The 20,123-nt window shown below is 44.5% G+C and overlaps 1 protein-coding gene across 4 annotated transcripts in view; it reads right to left on the reverse strand.

The window, feature by feature from the left end:
• DMTF1 (cyclin D binding myb like transcription factor 1) overlaps positions 1 to 20,123 on the reverse strand; it is a 288,329-nt gene that overhangs the window by 128,158 nt on the left and 140,048 nt on the right. For all 4 annotated transcript variants that reach the window (XM_063926916.1, XM_063926917.1, XM_063926918.1 and 1 more), the window contains exons 6-7: positions 7,420 to 7,496; positions 6,928 to 7,085 (exon numbers count right to left, since the gene is read on the reverse strand). In XM_063926916.1, the coding sequence (XP_063782986.1) occupies positions 6,928 to 7,085; positions 7,420 to 7,496 (235 nt within the window). The remainder of the gene's footprint in view (positions 1 to 6,927; positions 7,086 to 7,419; positions 7,497 to 20,123) is intronic.

Consider the following 20,123-nt stretch of genomic DNA (forward strand, 5'->3'; position numbering starts at 1 on the left):
CTACTATAAACTTAATAACACTAAGACAGAGGCCCTCCCTATTAATTTCACACCACCCCTCTTGTCCGAACTGAAGGCTTCCTACTCGTACTCATGGCAGGATAGAAGCCTCAAATATCTGGGAATCCATATTACTGCGAAGCTAGACGATCTGATAGCCGCTAACTTCCCCCCTCTTTTGCGCAAATCCACAACTCTAGTCTCGGACTGGATGATGCAACATGTATCATGGCTGGGGAGAATAGCCGCGTTGAAAATGACCATCCTTCCCAGACTTATGTACCTGTTCCGTGCCATCCCGCTCCTCGTTCCCAACTCCCTTCTAGCCAAATTTAATGCAATATTTAACTCCTATGTTTGGAAAGGCAAGAAACCAAGGTTAGCCAGGAAAACAATGACTCGGCCCAAATGAGACGGGGGCCTGGCATAGCCGGATCTACACTCATACCAACTGGCTTGCCGACTGGCACATATAGGGGCATGGTATATCCAACCCACGTATAAATCATGGGTACAACTTGAACAAGGTCTTATAGCCCCGCTACCCCTGACTGATGTATTGTTACTCCCTAAATCTGAGGGCACAGTTTTAATCAATCAATCTCTCTCTGTCCAATCCACTAGGAAAGCTTGGCTAGAGATAATGCGAAGTGGAAATTATATAACTCTCCCTACCACGACCATATCATTGAATGGAATAGCCTCCTTGATCCCTGATTTGAGATTTGATGGCTGGATATCACAGGGAATCCGGTCCTTACAGGATATTATGGCGCATGGTGCCCTTCTTTCTTTTGCCCAGATATAACAAACTTTCTTTCTACCACATGGGGAATTTTATAAATATTTGCAGCTTAGACATTGGCTCCATGGAGTCTCGACACCCACTATCCCCCCCCCCCCCCTTCTTGCCTAAATTTGTTCAAAGGTCCCTGGAAATAGGGGAAGGTAGGGGTGGTATTACCAAATGGTATAATTACATCAATAATCCCCAAAGACTGCAGAAAGCCCCCTCCCAAATAAAATGGGAAGTTGATCTGCGATGCTCAATCTCAGAAGAGGAATGGGAAACGATATACAGATCCTGCTACCCAGTTTCTAAATGTATATCACATATATAACTATCCTATAAACTTCTTCACCGCCTGTATTTCACCCCTTCCCGCCTCCATGCGATGCAACCCTCCACATCTAAAATGTGCTGGAGGAATTGTGGCATGGTTGGTACTTTACTGCATGTTTTCTGGGATTGCCCTGTGCTTACCCCCCTGTGGACTTCGGTCTTCCACCTTATAGACTCAGTGCTAGGCCAACATATCTTCCCCCATACACGACTGGCCCTCCTACATCTATACTATGGTGATTTAACGCCAGAAGACCGCTATATCCTCGGCCATATCCTTATCTCGACAAAACTTTCAATTGCTCGCCTTTGGCGTTCCACCGAGGCTCCACATATCTCTGCTATAGAAATGGCCGTTCAGTCGCACTACGAATTCGAGACTGCGGGTGTGGCCTATGCCTCTACCTCAACATCCCCACTGCTCCGATGGTTCCCGTGGTCCACCTATTGGCTTAACCGTTCACCAAACCCCACGCCCCCTCCAGACGCTTAGGTATATCCGCTGCTAGCTTAATCTAATCCCTATGATGGCATGTTTATTTTTGCATTGCTCTTTTTACGTACAATGTTTTGTATAATGCTCTATATGTTATTTTGTATTATGCTGACTGTTGTGTGTACCCCCCCTACCTCCCCCCCTCCCTTTTCTTTTCTGTACCCCTATCACAATTGCTGTGTTTACCCGCAAAATAATAAAAATTAATATTAAAAAAATAATAATAATAATAATCAGATGCAGCGGTGTGACGGGTGAAGGGGAGCGGCGGGCATCTTGGGCCCCGTAGCAGCTGCATCCCCTGCACCTTAACGATGCGGAGGGGGGCAAGTAACATAATCGCGCGGGGGGGGGGTAATATTTGGGAGCACAATCGTGGGGGGGGGGTCACGCGGCAGGATTGCAGATACAGGAGGAAGGGACAGTCAGTGGTTAAAAATGGATGATTCACTAACCCACTCACGTTGAACAATTGTCAGCAATTGTCCACCCACGACATCCCTGGCTGCTCCTCGTCTCTTAAAGAGGAGCAGAAGCTTGGCTGAGCTGAGGTGAGGCAGGGTGATAAAGAAAGCGTTCTCTGCTTCGTTCAGTGTGCGGTACCGCCCTCCAGTGGTAACCGCCCATAGGCAGCTGCCTAAAGCTGCCTAGTGGTAGCGTCGGCCCTGGGGACAGAGGAATCCTCTGTGATATGTAAAACATCTTTTATTGCAATAATCATATATTGAATACTTTCGCGACCCATGGGTGCAACCTTGCATCATCCTAGTCGACACTGGAGTTGGAATCCGTGTCTGTATCAGTGTCTGCTAACTGGGTAAAGGGACGTTTATGTGACCCTGAAGGGTCCTGGGACACCGTAAAAGCCATGGGTTAATTCCCTGCTTGTCTTTGGACTCTGCTTTGTCCAATCTGTAATAAAGCCACATTAGCATTCAAAACATTCCACGGCCAATATTTACTAAAAAATCGAGTTTGTCCGACTTGTGTTTTTTTTTTCAAAGTCCCAATTCGGGAATTCACTAAGCACAAATCTCGGCAGTGTCTGGTCTATTCGTAATGGATTTAACGGAAAAGTTCTGAAATACGAATGAATAGACCATCGGTCAAATGCGGCTGTAATTTCATACAATACGGGTATTCACTATTCATTCGTATTTGGGTGTTAGTCTCTGAGTGCTCAAGTGCGGGTCTATTTTTTTGCGAATCGTTAAAAAAAAGCAGCAAAACAATTGACCTGCTTTTTCCAGTCGAGTTTGGATAACCATGCACGGATCAGTGAGATCTGTGCATGGTTATCTATGGGAAAGGGTGTGTTTAGTGTAAAAACAGGAAAAAAAATGCATAACCAGCCTCGGGCTCTTTGAGCCGGTCCTGGTTGAAAAAATATGGGGGGGGGAAATGACAGGGGTTCCCCCATATTTCATCAACCAGCACCGGGCTCTGCGCCTGGTTCAAAAAATACGGGGGACAAAAAGCGTAGGGGTCCCCCGTATTTTTTAAACCAGCACCGGGCTCCACTAGCCAGGTACATAATGCCACAGCCGGGGGACACTTTTATTGTGGTCCCGGCGGCCCTGGCATTACATACCCAACTAGTCACCCTTGGCAGGGGTACCCTGGAGGAGTGGGAACCCCTTAAATCAAGGGGTCCCCCCCTCCAGCCACCCAAGGGCCAGGGGTGAAGCCCGAGGCTGTCCCCCCCATCCAAGGGCGGCGGATAGGGAGCTGATAGCCAAGTGTAAAAAATCAGAATATTGTTTTTAGTAGCAGTACTACAAGTCCTAGCAAGCCTCCCCCGCAAGCTGGTACTTGGAGAACCACAAGTACCAGCATGCGGTGGAAAACCCGGGCCCACTGGTACCTGTAGTACTACTACTAAAAAAATACCCAACAAAAAACAGGACACACACACACCGTGACAGTATAAGTTTATTACATGCATGCACACCTCTAAACATACATACTTACCTATGTTCACACGAGGCTCGGTCCTCTTCTCCATGTAGAATCCTCGGGGTACCTGTGAAAAAAATTATACTCACATAATCCAGTGTTGCTTGTCTTCTTTGTATAATCCACGTACTTGGCAAAACAAAAAAACGGAAACCCGACTACGCACTGAAAGTGGTCCCAGGTTTACACATGGGACCCCTTTCCCCGACTGCCAGGACCCCCCCGACTCCTGTCAAAGAGGGTCCCATCAGCCAATCAGGGAGCGCCACGTCGTGGCACTCTCCTGATTGGCTGTGTGCTCCTGTAGTGTCTGTGAGGCAGCACACGGCAGAGATACAATGTAGCGCCTATGCGCTCCATTGTATCCAATGGTGGGAACTTTGCGGTCAGCGCTGAGGTTACGTTCGGTCAACCGCTGACCGCAAAGTTCCCACCATTGGATACAATGGAGCACATAGGCGCTACATTGTATCTCTGCCATGTGCCGCCTCACAGACACTACAGGAGCACACATCCAATCAGGAGAGTGCCACGACGTGGCGCTCCCTGATTGGCTGAAGGGACCCTCTTTGACAAAAGTCAGGGGGGTCCTGGCAGTCGGGGAAAGGGGTCCCATGTGTAAACATGGGACCCCTTTCAGTGCGTGGTCGGGTTTCCATTGTTTTGTTTTGCCAAGTACGTGAATTATACAAAGAAGACAAGCAACACTGGATTATGTGAGTATAATTTTTTTCACAGGTACCCCGAGGATTCTACATGGAGAAGAGGACCGAGCCTCGTGTGAACATAGGTAAGTATGTATGTTTGGAGGTGTGCATTTATGTAATAAACTAATACTGTCACGGTGTGTGTGTCCTGTTTTTTGTTGGGTATTTTTTTAGTAGTAGTACTACAGGTACCAGCAGGCTCGGTTTTCCACCGCATGCTGGTACTTGTGGTTCTCCAAGTACCAGCTTGCGGGGGAGGCTTGCTAGGACTTGTAGTATTGCTACTAAAAACAATATTCTGATTTTTTTACACTTGGCTATCAGCTCCCCATCCGCCGCCCTTGGATGGGGGGGACAGCCTCGGGCTTCACCCCTGGCCCTTGGGTGGCTGGAGGGGGGACCCCTTGATTTAAGGGGTTCCCACTCCTCCAGGGTACCCCGGCCAGGGGTGACTAGTTGGGTATGTAATGCCAGGGCCGCCGGGACCACAATAAAAGTGTTCCCCGGCTGTGGCATTATGCACCTGGCTAGTGGAGCCCGGTGCTGGTTTAAGAAATACGGGGGACCCCTACGCTTTTTGTCCCCCGTATTTTTTGAACCAGGACCAGGCGCAGAGCCCGGTGCTGGTTGATGTAATATGGGGGAACCCCTGTCATTTCCCCCCCCCATATTTTGTCAACCAGGACCGGCTCAAAGAGCCCGAGGCTGGTTGTGCTTAGGAGGGGGGACCCCACGCAATTTTTTTCTGAATTTTTAACACTTTAAACACCTTCTTAAGGTACACAATGAAGCCCTGCACGGACCTCACAGATCCGGCCGGGATTCCTTGTGTTTTGTCAGGCAGTGTTTTACTCATCACTCCCGTAAAACACTGCCTGACATTACGAATCACATCGACATCGGAAAATATGAATTTGGAAAAATCGGCAGCTTAGTGAATGATCGTATCAGGATTCAAAAAGTTGCAGTAAAATGCACCCGATACCATTCGAGTTCAAACACCCTTAAAAACGGCAAAAACACGAATCTTTGTAAATATACCCCCACATGTCCACCCAATCAGGTGTCGGCTGTGCAGACGGAGACACCACCACCATCTGCTCTGCCTCCACCCTAGACGAGCCTTCCGCTTCAGACATGTCGACACACACGTACTGACACCCCCACACACACTGGGATAAATAAATATGGGGACTGACCCACAATAAGGCCCTTTGGAGAGACAGAGAGAGAGTATGCTAGCACACACCCAGCACCACAATATACTGAAACCAAGGTCCCAGCCTAAATAGTGCTTTATATATATATATATATATATATATATATATAAATATATGTTCAATCTGCACCAAATAAATGTGCCCCCCCCCCCTCGTTTTTGCCCCGTTATTGTTCAGCAGGGGAGAGTCCGGGAGCACTTCTCTGTAGCATGCTGTGGAGAAAATGGCGCTGGCTGATGCTGGAGGATCAAGCCCCGCCCCCTCGACGGCGGGCTTCGGTCCCGCTCAATTTCTTTATACTGGCGGGGATTTTATACTATACTGCCTCCGCAGTATCTGAGACCTGTGCCAGTGCTGTTTTTGAGGTAATAATTGCTGCCCAGGGCGCCCCCCCTGCGCCCTGCACCCGTACAGTGCCTTCTGTGTGTGTGTTGGGAGCAATGGCGCGCAGCGTTACCGCTGCGCGTGTACCTCATTGAAGATCTGAAGTCTTCTACCGCCTTTGAAGTCTTCTTTCTTCTCATACTCACTCGGCTTCTATCTTCCAGCTCTGTGAGGACGGCGGCGCGGCTCCGGAACGAACGGCGAGGGTGAGACCTGCGTTCTGACCCTCTGGAGCTAATGGTGTCCAGTAGCCTAAGAAGCAGAGCCTATCATTTAAGTAGGTCTGCTTCTCTCCCCTCAGTCCCACGATGCAGGGAGCCTGTTGCTAGCAGTGCTCCCTGAAAATAAAAAACCTAACAAAAGTCTTTTCAGAGAAAATCAGTAGCGCTCCCCTGCAGTGCACCCAGTCTCCACTAGGCACAGGATCTAACTGAGGTCTGGAGGAGAGGTATAGAGGGAGGAGCCAGTGCACACCCATTCTAAAGTCTTAAAGTGCCCATGTCTCCTGCGGAGCCGTCTACACCCCCATGGTCCTTACGGAGTCCCCAGCATCCTCTAGGACGTAAGAGAAACAGTTATATCCAAGCGTGCGTGCATGCTTGTCCATATGTCCCTTATTTCACTCCATTATCTGCAGTGTTCATGGACGAGACTTTAATTCTATAGTGCCTGCACTTCCCCATGTATTATGCAGCATGTATAATATTGTGGCAAATAACGGATCATATTCTCTAGAGCTATAGGTTATTGATTTCTAGTGCGGACGGCATATGGCTACACCGATGCGCATTTCGCCTTATGCTACAGCTTTTCAGGGCTTTGTTTGCTCCCAGCAGCTTAGAAACATTTCCACAAGGATGAATGGAAAGAGTACAGAGAATTCAAGAAGCATCAAGCAGGGAAATATCATTACATATACTATCATGAAGTATATAGAATGTAGTGGTGCATACAAAAGAATGAAGAATTATTTTAATATGTACAATAAAATGTATTATGTTAGGTTATCTATTAGATAGAAGTTTTCCGTTTGCCACATACTTTCCCACATGGTTCCTGTCATCATACATGCGAAGGACTCTTCTGTATACAGCAAAGAGTGGACGATTTAAACCCCATGCTATCGTCCTATAGAAGTCTTTCCTTTCATCTTTCGACATCTCAAAAATGATTTCAGTTGCATCTTTAATGCCATGGGCCTAAATCAGCAAGGACATTTGTCAGGAAAACAAATAAAAAGCATACCAGACTACAGTGCTTTTTACAAATAGGCGGTGGTGTTGCATGCAGACTAACTTCATAAACAGGTCTTTTCTCCAATAAAATATGGATTTCAGTAATTATATTTTGACAGCAGATATTTATGAACTGCTCTGTCTGAATCACCTTCATAGTAATGTTATGTTTAAGAGCTAGGTTCTACACAGGCAGCTGTAACTGATGGATTGTGCACACTACAGGATCTAAGCAATATTGCACTCCAAAGTTAGATTATTAGGTGTCAACTATTGAATCCTATGAATAAATCCGTACCTTTAAGTAACGGTCAATGTTGCTCATTAGGATGGCAATTTCCTCTTTAGACCACATGCCCTGCTTCCATCTGTGACCTTACAAAAAATGAAAAAAGGGAAAATAACTGTACGGTACACACAAGAATTGCCAATATCGTATACCTGCTAAAAAGTCTTGTTTCCAAACTATGTTATTTAACATTATGCAATAAAGTAAGAAGTCATGAGGGACTCTTTGCAATGACTGCTGCTGACATGAAGCACATCACAGAGAAAAGCTATAGCTTGACTTCCTGGCAGAACATAACTAATAGAGACACAGGGCCTGATTCAGAGTTGGGTCAAAGCGGGGGGAAAAAAAAGAAAGAAAAAAAAAAGAACTGACTGCACCTTGGCAAAACCATGTTAGGCTGGATGTGGGGCAGACTAAAAATGTGCAGCGATTTAGATTGGAGAGCACGATCTCCTGATTAAGGTGGAAAGAAGACACCACCTAAGGTAAATTCCCGGGACGTGTTCTAAGAACCGCCCAGTCACGGTGAAAAATCAGAAATGGGGACCTACAAGACAAGGCACACAGATTTAACACCCGTCTAGCAGAGACAATAGCCAGCAGAAACAATAACTTAAGAGAAAGCCACTTAAGGTCTGCAGATTCAAGAGGCTCAAACGGAGACCCTTGCAACGCCTCCTGAACCACCGACAAGTCCCAAGGAGCCACAGGCGGGACATAAGGAGGTTGAATACGCAACACACCCTGAGTTAACGTATGAACATCAGGTAAGGTTGCAATTTTTCTCTGGAACCAAACCGCCAAGGCAGAAATATGAACCTTGATGGAGGCCAGACGAAGGCACAAGTCCAGGCCCTGTTGTAGAAAGGCCAAAAGTTTGGCCGTACTAAACTTGTAAGCGTCATGATTGTTAGAGGCGCACCAAGCAAAGTAAGAATTCCAGACCCGATGATAAATCCGAGCAGAACCCGGTTTCCGGGCTTTCAACATGGTTTGAATGACCGCCTCAGAAAATCCTTTGGCCCTGAAGATGGAAGCTTCAAGAGCCATGCCGTCGAAGCCAACCGGGATAAATCCTGATATACACAGGGGCCCTGAACGAGGAGATCTGGGCGCTGCGAAAGTAAAAGGGGACGCTCTATTGAGAGACCCTGAAGGTCTGAGAACAAATGGCGTCTGGGCCACGCGGGAGCGATCAGAAGTAGGATTCCTCCTTCTTAATTTGAACTTCCTTATTACTCTGGGCAGGAGTGACACCGGAGGGAACACTTATGGCAGCCGAAAGTTCCATGGAATTGCCAGTGCGTCCACGAACGCTACTTGAGGATCCCTTGTCCTTGCTCCGAAGACCGGAACCTTGTGATTGTGTCGAGACGCCATCAGGTCCACATCTGGAAGGCCCCACATGTCCACGAGGAGATGAAACACTTCTGGATGGAGGCTCCACTCTCCGGCGTGTACGTCCTGATGACTGAGAAAGTCCGCTTCCTAGTTTAGGACCCCCGGAATGAATACTGCCGATATGGCTGGCAGATGGCGTTCCACCCACTGAAGAATAATTGATACTTCCCTCATTGCCATGCGGCTTCAAGTGCCGCCTTGATGATTTATGTACGCCACCGTGGTCTGTTCTGTATTAAATGCTGGGCCAAGTTCAGCGAGTTGAACACCACCCGCAATTCCAGAATGTGTATTGGGAGGAGAGACTCCTCCCTGGTCCACCGACCCTGAAGAGAGTGTTGCTCCAACACCGCGCCCCAACCTCTCAGACTGGCATCCGTCGTCAGAAGGACCCAATTGGAGATCCAGAATGGTCCCCTTTCTCAATCGATGGTCCTGCAGCCACCAGCGTAGTGACAGACGGACTTCCGGAGACCAGGAGATCATTTGCGACCTGATCCGGTGATGCAGGCCGTCCCACCTGGCATCAGTTTCTGCAGAGGGCGGGAATGGAATTGAGCGTACTCCACCATGTCGAAAGCCGACACCATGAGACCTAGCACTTACATTGCCGAATGTATCGACACTTGCGGACGAGATAGGAAGCATCGAATCCTGTCCTGAAGCTTCAGGACTTTCTCCTGGGACAAAAACAACCACTGGCTGTGAGTGTCCAACAAAGCCCCCAGGTGCACCATGCTCTGAGCAGGGACCAGGGAAGATTTCTTCTAGTTGATGAGCCACCAGTGGGCATGCAGAAAGAAACCCGACAGTCAGATCCAGATGGCGTAGGAGAATTTCTGGGGAATTTGCCAGGATCAACAAGTCGTCCAGATATGGCAGGATCCTGACCCCTTAACGGCAGAGTACAGCCGTCATTACCGCCATGACATTGGTGAAGACTCGCGGAGCCGTGGTCAAACCAAAAGGTAACGCCCGAAATTGGTAATGGAGGTTGCCAAACGCATACCTCAGGTACTGCTGATGCAACATTGCCATGGGAATATGCAGGTAAGCATCCTGTATATCCAGGGAGACCATATAATCCCCAGGTTCCAAGGCCAGAACAATAGAGCGATGAGTTTCCATACGAAACTTGGAGACCCTCACAAATTTGTTCAAAGACTTGAGGTGGAGAATGGGCCGAGAGGATCCATTCGGTTTCGGGACTAGGAACAGCAGTGAATAATACCCCTTGCCTCTCTGAGCCAGAGGCATCTGTACTACTACTCCTGTGTCAAGGAGGGACTGTACCACAGAATGAAGAGTTTTTGCCTTTACCTGATCCAAAGGGACGTCTGTCGGGCAAAATGGATGAGGGGCACAATATTTGAAGGATACAGCGTACCCTCGAGTGATGACTTCCCGTACCCAGGCATCTGAAGTGGTCTTCAACCATTCCTGGGTAAATCTTAGAAGTCGGCCCACCACCCTGGGGTTTCCCCAGAGGGAGGCCCGTCTGGTCATGCAGCAGGCTTGTCCGTTTTGGAAGCAGGCTGACGGGCAGCCCAGGCCCATTTAGGTTTGGTCTTATTGGGTTTGGAAGTAGGAGCCTGTTTCGGGTACGCCTGACCCTTTTGCTTTAGAAGGGATTTCTCACCTATACACAGATCTCTATATACTATCATATTATAATTAATCATCCATCTGAGTTATAATTACCTATTAACCTGTATTACAATTTGGACAGCTCAGGTTATTTAACTGATTGATAAGTACTTTGATTTATTGTTCTTTATAACTATTTTCCAACTGCTGTGACATGCTTTCCAATATATACCTAATTATTGTGTATAATCAATTTACAACTATTTCATCTATGTGTCTGTAAAACTGCATGAATTATTTATATTTGCTTTAATTAGCACAAATTTTTTTTGACACTTGCCTCAACCAGCATGAGATACTATTAAGGTAAAACTCTCTTCTCCCATTTTTTCATGCAGCTAAACACTGTTATTTGATACTATTGTTGCTAATCAGTATCTACATGTTTTGAGTAAGGTGTCAAGAATCATGTTACAATTGTAGCCTTTCTACTTGTTGAACATGTCTGAGAAATAGGTTTACCACTGTTTTCTCTACAGTATTGTCTTTGTGAACCTAGCACAGTAATATCTCCTATGCCGCCTATGACTGCTGCCATATAATCAGTGTAATCAGAGCAAGAGTATTCATAGATGTATTAACCTACATAGGTTTATATTACATGAATACTTCTCTATAATACCTTGTCCAATTTACACTGTCCATAATTTTATGGGAATTTCATCACTATATTCTCGCAAACTGAGTTACTTACATCTAGTGTCTACAGATATAGACTGAATTATTGAGTGTCTATAAATAATTATTTAGACCACTGTAGAATATTGAGCCTAGAAGATTTATAAAATAATTATTTGGCTCTTTTAGGAATAGTAATTTAATTATTCCTTGTTCATAGTATTATTGTTTAAAAATTATCACATTATTTTAGTTAATACTAAATAAGTTATGTTTTAAATTAACTAACAAAGCTTAATAAAAAGAGTGCACCCCAAAAAAAAGCCTTCTATGAGTAGGTTCTGCTTTACCTACTCACCCCCATATTTCAATACAGGTTGAGTATCCCTTATCCAAAATGCTTGGGACCAGAAGTATTTTGGATATCGGATGTTTCCGTATTTTGGAATAATTGCATACCATAATGAGATATCATGGTGATGGGACCCAAGTCTAAGCACAGAATACATTTATGTTTCATATACACCTTATACACACAGCCTGAAGGTCATTTTAGCCAATATTTTTAATAACTTTTTGCATTAAACAAAGTGTGTGTATATTCACACAATTCATTTATGTTTCATATACACCTCATACACACAGCCTGAAGGTCTTATAATACAAAATTTTTAATAACTGTGTGTATTAAACAAAGTTTGTGTACATTGAGCCATCAGAAAACAAAGGTTTCACTATCTCACTCTCACTCAAATAATTCTGTATTTCGGAATATTCCGTATTTCGGAATATTTGGATATGGGATACTCAACCTGTACTGTATTTCTGCTTTCTGGTGCACCTCCAGCATAATAAATTCGAATATGAAATTTGTGGTTAAAAGATTTTGTTTATAAATTGGCTGGTTCTATAAAAATTATTGTTTCTGATATTTTTTTTTATATCCTGTGCATAATCAATCTAGGGGTTACCCTTCATTTCTTTAGACCATATAATCCCCAGGTTCCAAGGCCAGAACAATAGAGCGAAGAGTTTCCATACGAAACTTGGAAACCCTCACAAATTTGTTCAAGGACTTGAGGTTGAGAATGGGCCGAGAGGATCCATTCGGTTTCGGGACTAGGAACAGCGGTGAATATTACCCCCTGCCCCTCTGAGCCAGAGGCACCTGTACTACTACTCCTTTGTCAAGGAGGGACTGTACCACAGAATGAAGAGTTTTTGCTTTTACCTGATCCAAAGGGACGTCTGTCAGGCAAAATCGATGAGGGGCACGATTTTTGAAGGATACAGCGTACCCTCGAGTGATGACTTCCTGTACCCAGGCATATGAAGTGGTCTTTAACCATTCCTGGGTAAATCCTAGAAGTCGGCCCACCACCCTGGGATCCCCCAAAGGGAGTCCCACCCGGTCATGCAGCAGGGTTGTCCATTTTGGAAGCAGGCTGACGGCCAGCCCAGGCCCATTTAGGTTTGTGCTTATTGGGTTTGGAAGTGCATGCCTGTTTCGGGTACGCCTGACCCTTTGCTTTCCCTGAAGGACGGAAGGAGCGAAAGGAAGTACTCTTAGCATTCGGTACCGAAGGAGCAGTACTAGGTTGACATGCTGTTTTAGCAGAAGCTAAGTCAGCCACTATCTTGTTGAGGTCTTCTCCAAAAAGAATGTCTCCCTTAAAAGGGAGCACCTCCAGGGCTTTCTTAGAGTCCAAAACCACAGACCAGGACCGCAACCAGAGAATCCGGCGAGCCAAAATGGACGTAGTAGAAGCCTTGGCCGCCAGAATACCAGCATCAAAAGCCACCTCTTTAATGTAATGAGAAGCCGTGACAATATACGACAGACATCGTCTAGCATGATCAGAAACATTGGAAGGCAGCTCAGCTTCCAACTCCTGAGACCACGCTTCAATAACCTCTGCAGCCCAAGTCGCTGCAATGGTGGGCCGGTGGACCAACTAAGGTGTAAATCGCCTTTAAACAACCCTCCACACGCTTATCCATCGGTTCTTTCAGAGACGTGGCGGTAGTTACAGGCAGAGCTGAGGATACCAGCAGCCGCGCCACCTGCGACTCCACTGCCGGGGGCGTCTCCCAATTATTACTTAGCTCCGCCGCGAGGGGATAGCGAGCCAGCATCTTCTTGCGAGGCGTGAATTTATTTCCTGTATTTTACCAGGATTCCTGACGTATGTCAACCAAATGGTCAGAGTGAGGTAAAACTTGTTTAACCACTTTCTGATGTTTAAATCTGTCCTGTTTCTTAGGGGCAGTATCAGGCTCTGGGTCAGCAGTAATTTGAAGAATTAACCTGATAGCCTCCAACAAGTCAGGAACATCCACCTGTGAAACAGATTCCCCATCAGAAGCATCAGAATCAGTGTCTGTGGGGTCAGTATATACGCCATCCTCATCAGACGAGGTATTTGGGACGTTAGTGGATTGTGAGGAAGTAATGGCCCGCTTAGAGGACCCCTTGGTCTTAGGTGGACGAGGGTGAGATTTCTGTTTAGTCAGTGATTGGTTCAATTGCTGTAACTGAGTGGACAGTTAATCTGCCCATGGCGGATTAACCGCAGGGACCATAAGCGGTTGTACCAGTACAGGAGGTCCCATAGGGGGCGTAAGTCTAGTTACCAGCGTATTCAATAACGTGGAGAAAGTAGCCCAAGGTGGGTAATTTTGAACCCCTGTTGCTACGGTCCCACTGGCAGGTAAGGAACCCCCAGAACCTGAACCCTCAGCTGCTATATTATCCTCAAACGTGTCTGCCGCATCACCACCACACACTGTGGGATCAGCCCCAGCTTCATCACCCCTTGTAGCTGACATATCTGAAAGCTCAATTCAAGGCATCCCAGTACAATATCAGCAGCACAACACCTGGCAAGAACCCCCTGAGTAGTGTATTAGCACAAACAGAGAGTTCCAGAGGTATATGGGGACTAAAAATCACAGAGAAAAATACACAATAAGTATATCTTGTGAAACGCCTATATTAATAATAACCCTGATGCACTTAGCCCCCCCAGGTTACAGAATATAGGGATAGCAATCTGAGTGAGATACACGAAATGGAGGTCACACAGCAGCTATATGCACACACACATAGTCACATTGTACAATGCAGAAATTATGACATGCAATAAAACTGCACTGGACTAACAATACATAGTAATACTACACTTAATAGATATATCAATGCACAGTAAAGACTGGATGTATATCACAGGGTACTTGTACTAAATAACCCTGACTAAATGCACTGTTTCTTAACTAACACTGTCAGCAGACATGTAGAATACTTAAGTGTCCTGTAAAATGCACAGCGCTGACATGCAGGCGGCTTTACAGAGGATGATTTGCCCAAACAGTCCCAGGATCAGCTCAGCTTGTCCTGATGGCGCCCAAACGCTGACAGGGAGTGAGGGAGAGAAAGAGATGCAGCTCCAGGGAACATTTACTCAAAATGGCGCCCTGGGGCTGGGGGGATGGGCTACAGGTCAAAGCCTTATCCCCTTGCTGGACTTCACCACCGGGTACTGCGGGCTTTATAGCAAACGGTTTTTAGTAAAACCGACCTGTGCCCTTTGCCCTGGTGGTCTAGTGGGGTCCCTATACTGCCACAGTGTCCACGCCAGTGCGCGCGGCCCGCCTCCCACCGGATCGAGATTTCCAGCAGGTCCCGTCTGGGGGACCCTCTTACCTCCTCCCTGAGTGAGGCCACGCGATCCTGGAGAGCTGCGGTGGGGTGTGTGACTGACAGATGAAAACCGGAGCCTTGGCTGTAAGTACCCGGCAACCAGGGTGCGGGAGTATACAGCGCCACTGGGGGAGGTGATGGAGCTGCAGCAGGAGATGTCTGACTGACTTTTAACACTCACAGTGTCTCTGCTGCAGCTCTTGAAGTCTTCACATATAAACATGTGCAGAGAGAGTAGATTTGGGTGGAGTGTGTTCAAACTGAAATCTAAACTGCAGTGTAAAAATAAAGCAGCCAGTATTTACCCTGCACAGAAACAAGATAACCCACCCAAATCTAACTCACACTGCACATGTACCTCCCGCCTATGCAGGGACGCACAGAAAAGTACAGCAGAAATGTATAACGGATCTTCAGAAAGCCCACAATGGAGTCTTGACACCCATGGACTGAGATAAAATCCAGAAGTTGCGCTGGCATATCATGAATGCGGACGGCGGTGAAAGAATTAAAAGTTACAGCTGCCATATCTCTGAACTTAGTGAGAAGCCTCTGTGTGGAGGCAGTAATTGCCTGAAGGATTTGCTGCACAGAGTTATCCATCGGTAAGGTGTTAGTACCAGCAGAGAAGAAGACCAGTGGAAAGATGGCGGCATCTAGCACACCACCAAATTTCTTTGTATTTGATGATAAGTATTACCTGCAGGTGAGGGGCACAGCGATGGGGGCGGCTTGTGCCCCCACCTATGCTAATATGTATTTGGGATGGTGGGAGGAGACAATTGTCTTCCATGAGAACATGGAACCATATACCAAATACATATTGATATGGATGAGGTATATTGATGACCTCCTAATATTTTGGGATGGTCCTCATGACAAATTCAAAGACTTTCTGAATATACTAAACACAAATGAACTAAATCTCAAGCTCACCTGTGAGATAAACACAACAACGGTGACCTTCCTAGACCTGAAAATAATGAAAATGGAAGATGGAACAATTTCCACAGATCTCCATAGGAAACACACAGCCACAAATAGTGTACTACACAAATCAAGTGCACATTATCCTGCTGTTCTGAGGGGCATTCCGAGAGGAGAATTTCTCAGAATGAGGAGAAATTGCTCGGATATGACAAAATACGAACTTAGAGCCAAAGAACTTAGTGAGAGACTTTTGAGAAGAGGCTACAGCAAGAGGGCAATAAAAAAAGCCAAGTACCAAGCACAACAAACGGATAGGAATCATTTACTACACCCCAATAATGTCAGACCTAAAAAATCAGAAATCATCAGATTTATTGGAGATTACTGTTCGGAATGGGAGGAAATCCAGAGGATCCTGAACAAACATTGGTCAATTCTGACCCTAGATCCAGATTTGGCAGAAAAACTTGGCCCAAGACCGTCCATCAGTTGGCGGAGAGCAACAAATTTGAGGGACAGTTTGGTTCATAGCCATTATGATTCTAAAGAAAGTAAAAAGAAACCCATTGTAGGATCCTTCAGATGTGGGGAATGTAAAGCCTGTGACTATATGGTGAAGACAATTACATTTAAGGACAAATTTGGTAGAACACATAAGATCGATGATTATATCAATTGCAAAACATCTGGGGTAATTTATTGCCTAACCTGCACATGTGACAAAAGGTATATTGGAATGACATCAAGACCACTGAAACAAAGAGTTCTTGAACATGTAGGCACAATCAGGAACAGCAAAAGAGATTATGGCAGATTCAAGCAACTCACATCTGTAGCTAAACATTTTTATGAAAAACATGATGGAAGAACTACAGATCTAAGGGCTTTTGGAATAGAACAAATCCACATGGGTATTAGGGGTGGCAACTTGACGCAAGAACTGTCAAAAAGGGAGAGTCGATGGACTTTCCTATTAAATGGATTACACCCTCATGGATTAAATGAGAACATCAATTTTGGTGCCTTTTTGTAATATATGATAGATACGGTCAGTGTTTTCCCCCCCTTGTGGGATAAATCCAGCGAAATCTATGCCCCTAGTTGGATGATTCCGGATGCCAGGGGTATATATGTATGCACAAGCGAATGAAGCCAACATTGGGATGGTTTAGGTTTACAAGTAAAGGATATTTTAAGTATTAAAATAAACACATAAATGCATCACAACCACAGAATAAAACAAGTATATTTTGATCACTTTTTGCTTTTTTTCACTTTCACTTTTTGTTGTTTATTTTAAATTTATCACATGAACTTGCACTCAATTGGTTCACAATACTTGATATGCTAATAAGAACAATAGGATTGTTTATTCACACCTCATAGGACATTGATCAATGCCTATGTTATTTATTGAACTTTATTCACTATAATTTATTTATCACTGAAAAAGAATCAATATGATCCACAACGTGGATCATATGGTTTTATGTTTATATACAATATATCTCACCTTATCAACACAATTCACTTTATTTTTACACTATCAAAAACAAATAATTTAGTTGATATTTTCTAAGATCCTATATGAGCTAAATATGCTAACTTACCATTATTATTTCATTTTTATGTTAATTTTATTTATATTTTATTATATAGAAAATGATAGGATTAATATATTTTAATATATTTTATTATGGTTTCCCATTTAATTTATGTGACTTCACTCGACTGATCAAAGAGATATATAGAATTTACATATATATGTCTCTCATACACATCATATCCATCCTGTAACATTAATGTGATGGATGGAAATAGCTGTCCTTGGAACAATTAGGAATATAGTGAATTACCTATATAAGGATGTGAACATTGATGGGATCCTATACCCAATGACACATGATGAGTGAAACATGCCTCGAATAAACCTCTGTCATATCCATTACGTCACATTTTTCAACCTCCTCTCCTTCTCCTCTCTCTCCTTGTTTAAATATATATATTTTTTAATCATAAATATATGAAGAAAGTATGTAGATTGAAGTTATACTTCAAGAATACTGACTCTGATTAGGAGCATAACATAAGAAATACATAAACAAAACTGATTGGCGGGCGAACACGTCAATCAAGAGACATATCCAATCGCAACTGAGTCGGACGTATATAGCTTCCTTTCACCCGGTAATCGGGTTCCTATGATTAAGCTGTATAAGCGAAACGATCGTTAGGCTGAGCGGCACACGTGGAAACGTGTCCGTTTTTATTCAGTTTAAACCACTGCATGGGTGGATAAGCCCTATAAATGTTTAAAAAATGTGCTTGATAATATAAGTATGTTGCTAGAATAGTTTAATTATTTTATGTGTGTACGTAGGAGCTAGAAGGATTTCAGATAGCGGCATGTGTGTGCTACAACAGCAATTTCAGTGAGCCGTTAAGTTTGACGGAGAGCGGGGAAACTCACAAGTCCGTGCTGATACCACACTGAGTCCGTGGCTGCAGCGCATGATTTAACATTAAATTAGTTCTCATGCGAGACGTGATGCATGTCAATGAGCTCCCAAACTCTCATTTGGGATACAATCCTAGATATACCAACTTTTTGTGAATATCACTAGACTGGGTATTTGTTTGACGGGGAATGGTGTATAGTGAATAATTACATACACACCGTGATCTAACCAATTAGTCTGTGAGACACATCTTGTCAATTAATCCCAAAGATTAATGGGTAATCAGTGTGAACGAGCTGACACATACAATTGCGGAGAATAGAACTTTATAACCTGCACCAGTTATTAGATCTTAGCCGTCAGCAGTGAAATACATGAGACGACACTAATTGATTATATTCAATTTGTAATCTGGGACAATAAAGTGAGTTCAGATACCACATCTCTGACATAGTTCAGGGTACAAATTTATGTGAATCTATCAGACAGCGTGTATGTTGGACATGGCTCACTAATTAATGTCACACATGCTGCAAGGTAACCAACAAGACTGTCAGTTGTGAATAAACCTGAGCCACAATCCAATAAATTCAACTGGCTAATTATAAAGCCGATAATAGTCCAATATCGAATTGAAGTGAGTGGCTCATATTAATTCACAGTAGAAAATACATCCACGGGTCATTTAACAAGTGATCCTTCCGTGCTCTACCTTAATAGAATTTGCAGTGGAATAGCAGCAGGCTCACAGTCATCTTTCTGACTAGACAAGTGTGTAATGATTAACATACACAACCGTTTATAATAACGTGCCAACTCATAAGGCAAGGATTAATGATGGAGAATGTATACATTTAAGTAAATTCACTAGTGCCTTTTAGTTATGAATTGAAGAATCATATGGCATGTTAACAACGGGTAGCTACTTAACACTACTGTAGCAGAGTAAGAGTGTCTGGCCAGAGTTACACACACATTAAGAGAAACAATTTACAATTATAAAAAAAATTACTGTTCAGCAACTAGGAATATATCCTAATAAGGAATAAATAAATTAAGCATATTCAGTGGTTTAGCCTTTTTAATATCACTTTAATTTTAAATAAATTTTTTTGTCTCACTTTTTGCACAAATTTATTATTTTGTTTCACATATTTCGCCAGCTATTAACGTTACATAATAAAAGTTATATTTTAACATTAGTGGTCACTATCCGAAAGGATAATGACTTATAGTTAAATGAATGGTATTAGTCCCTGTGTGCCCTAACAAAGGAATATCTTTTTTTCTCTGTTGCCCAATACTGAATAGTTCTATTCCAGGTGCACCCCCCTAAAGATATATTGTCAGTCCAGTCTAAGGACAAATCAATCTCTGATCAGGGGTAAGACAAAAATATAATACCAGATATTAGAGTATATTAGAGGTCTGTGCGGTCTTTTACATCCCAAATAACACCACCAGAGCTTACCAGCAGACCAACAGCAAGATGCACCAGGCAGATGACCGCAGAAGTAGGAGACAAGGGAATACAGCCGCAGCAGCAGTAATGTCAAGCTGGCAGGACTTTATCCACCGCCCAAGAGGTGCTGGAGTAGCCAGGGGATCTGTGCCGCAGCCGAGGAGGACAGCAACAAAATGGTGGCAGCCCACGTCCAACACACCCCAAACACTGCAGCAGACAGGGGGGGTCGAAGAGAAGATACTGGCAGGAGTTGCACACAGGATCTCGGAGGACACAGCCAGGAGACAGGATGCAGCCCTCAGGTAAGTATAATGCCCCAGAATAGCCGCTGGAGCCAAGACACCAAGCCCCAGTGAGAGAGGACCCAGCCGCAGAGAACTCCGAAAAACAGGCAGAAAGGCACTATACAGGATCCCACCTCAGAGATCCTGGTGATCAGGAGATAATATCCTGCTGCAATAGTGAGTTTAGTGGAGAAACAGCTATAACA

Source organism: Pseudophryne corroboree, chromosome 6 (assembly GCF_028390025.1).
Source record: "Pseudophryne corroboree isolate aPseCor3 chromosome 6, aPseCor3.hap2, whole genome shotgun sequence".
NCBI classification, from domain to species: domain Eukaryota; kingdom Metazoa; phylum Chordata; class Amphibia; order Anura; family Myobatrachidae; genus Pseudophryne; species Pseudophryne corroboree.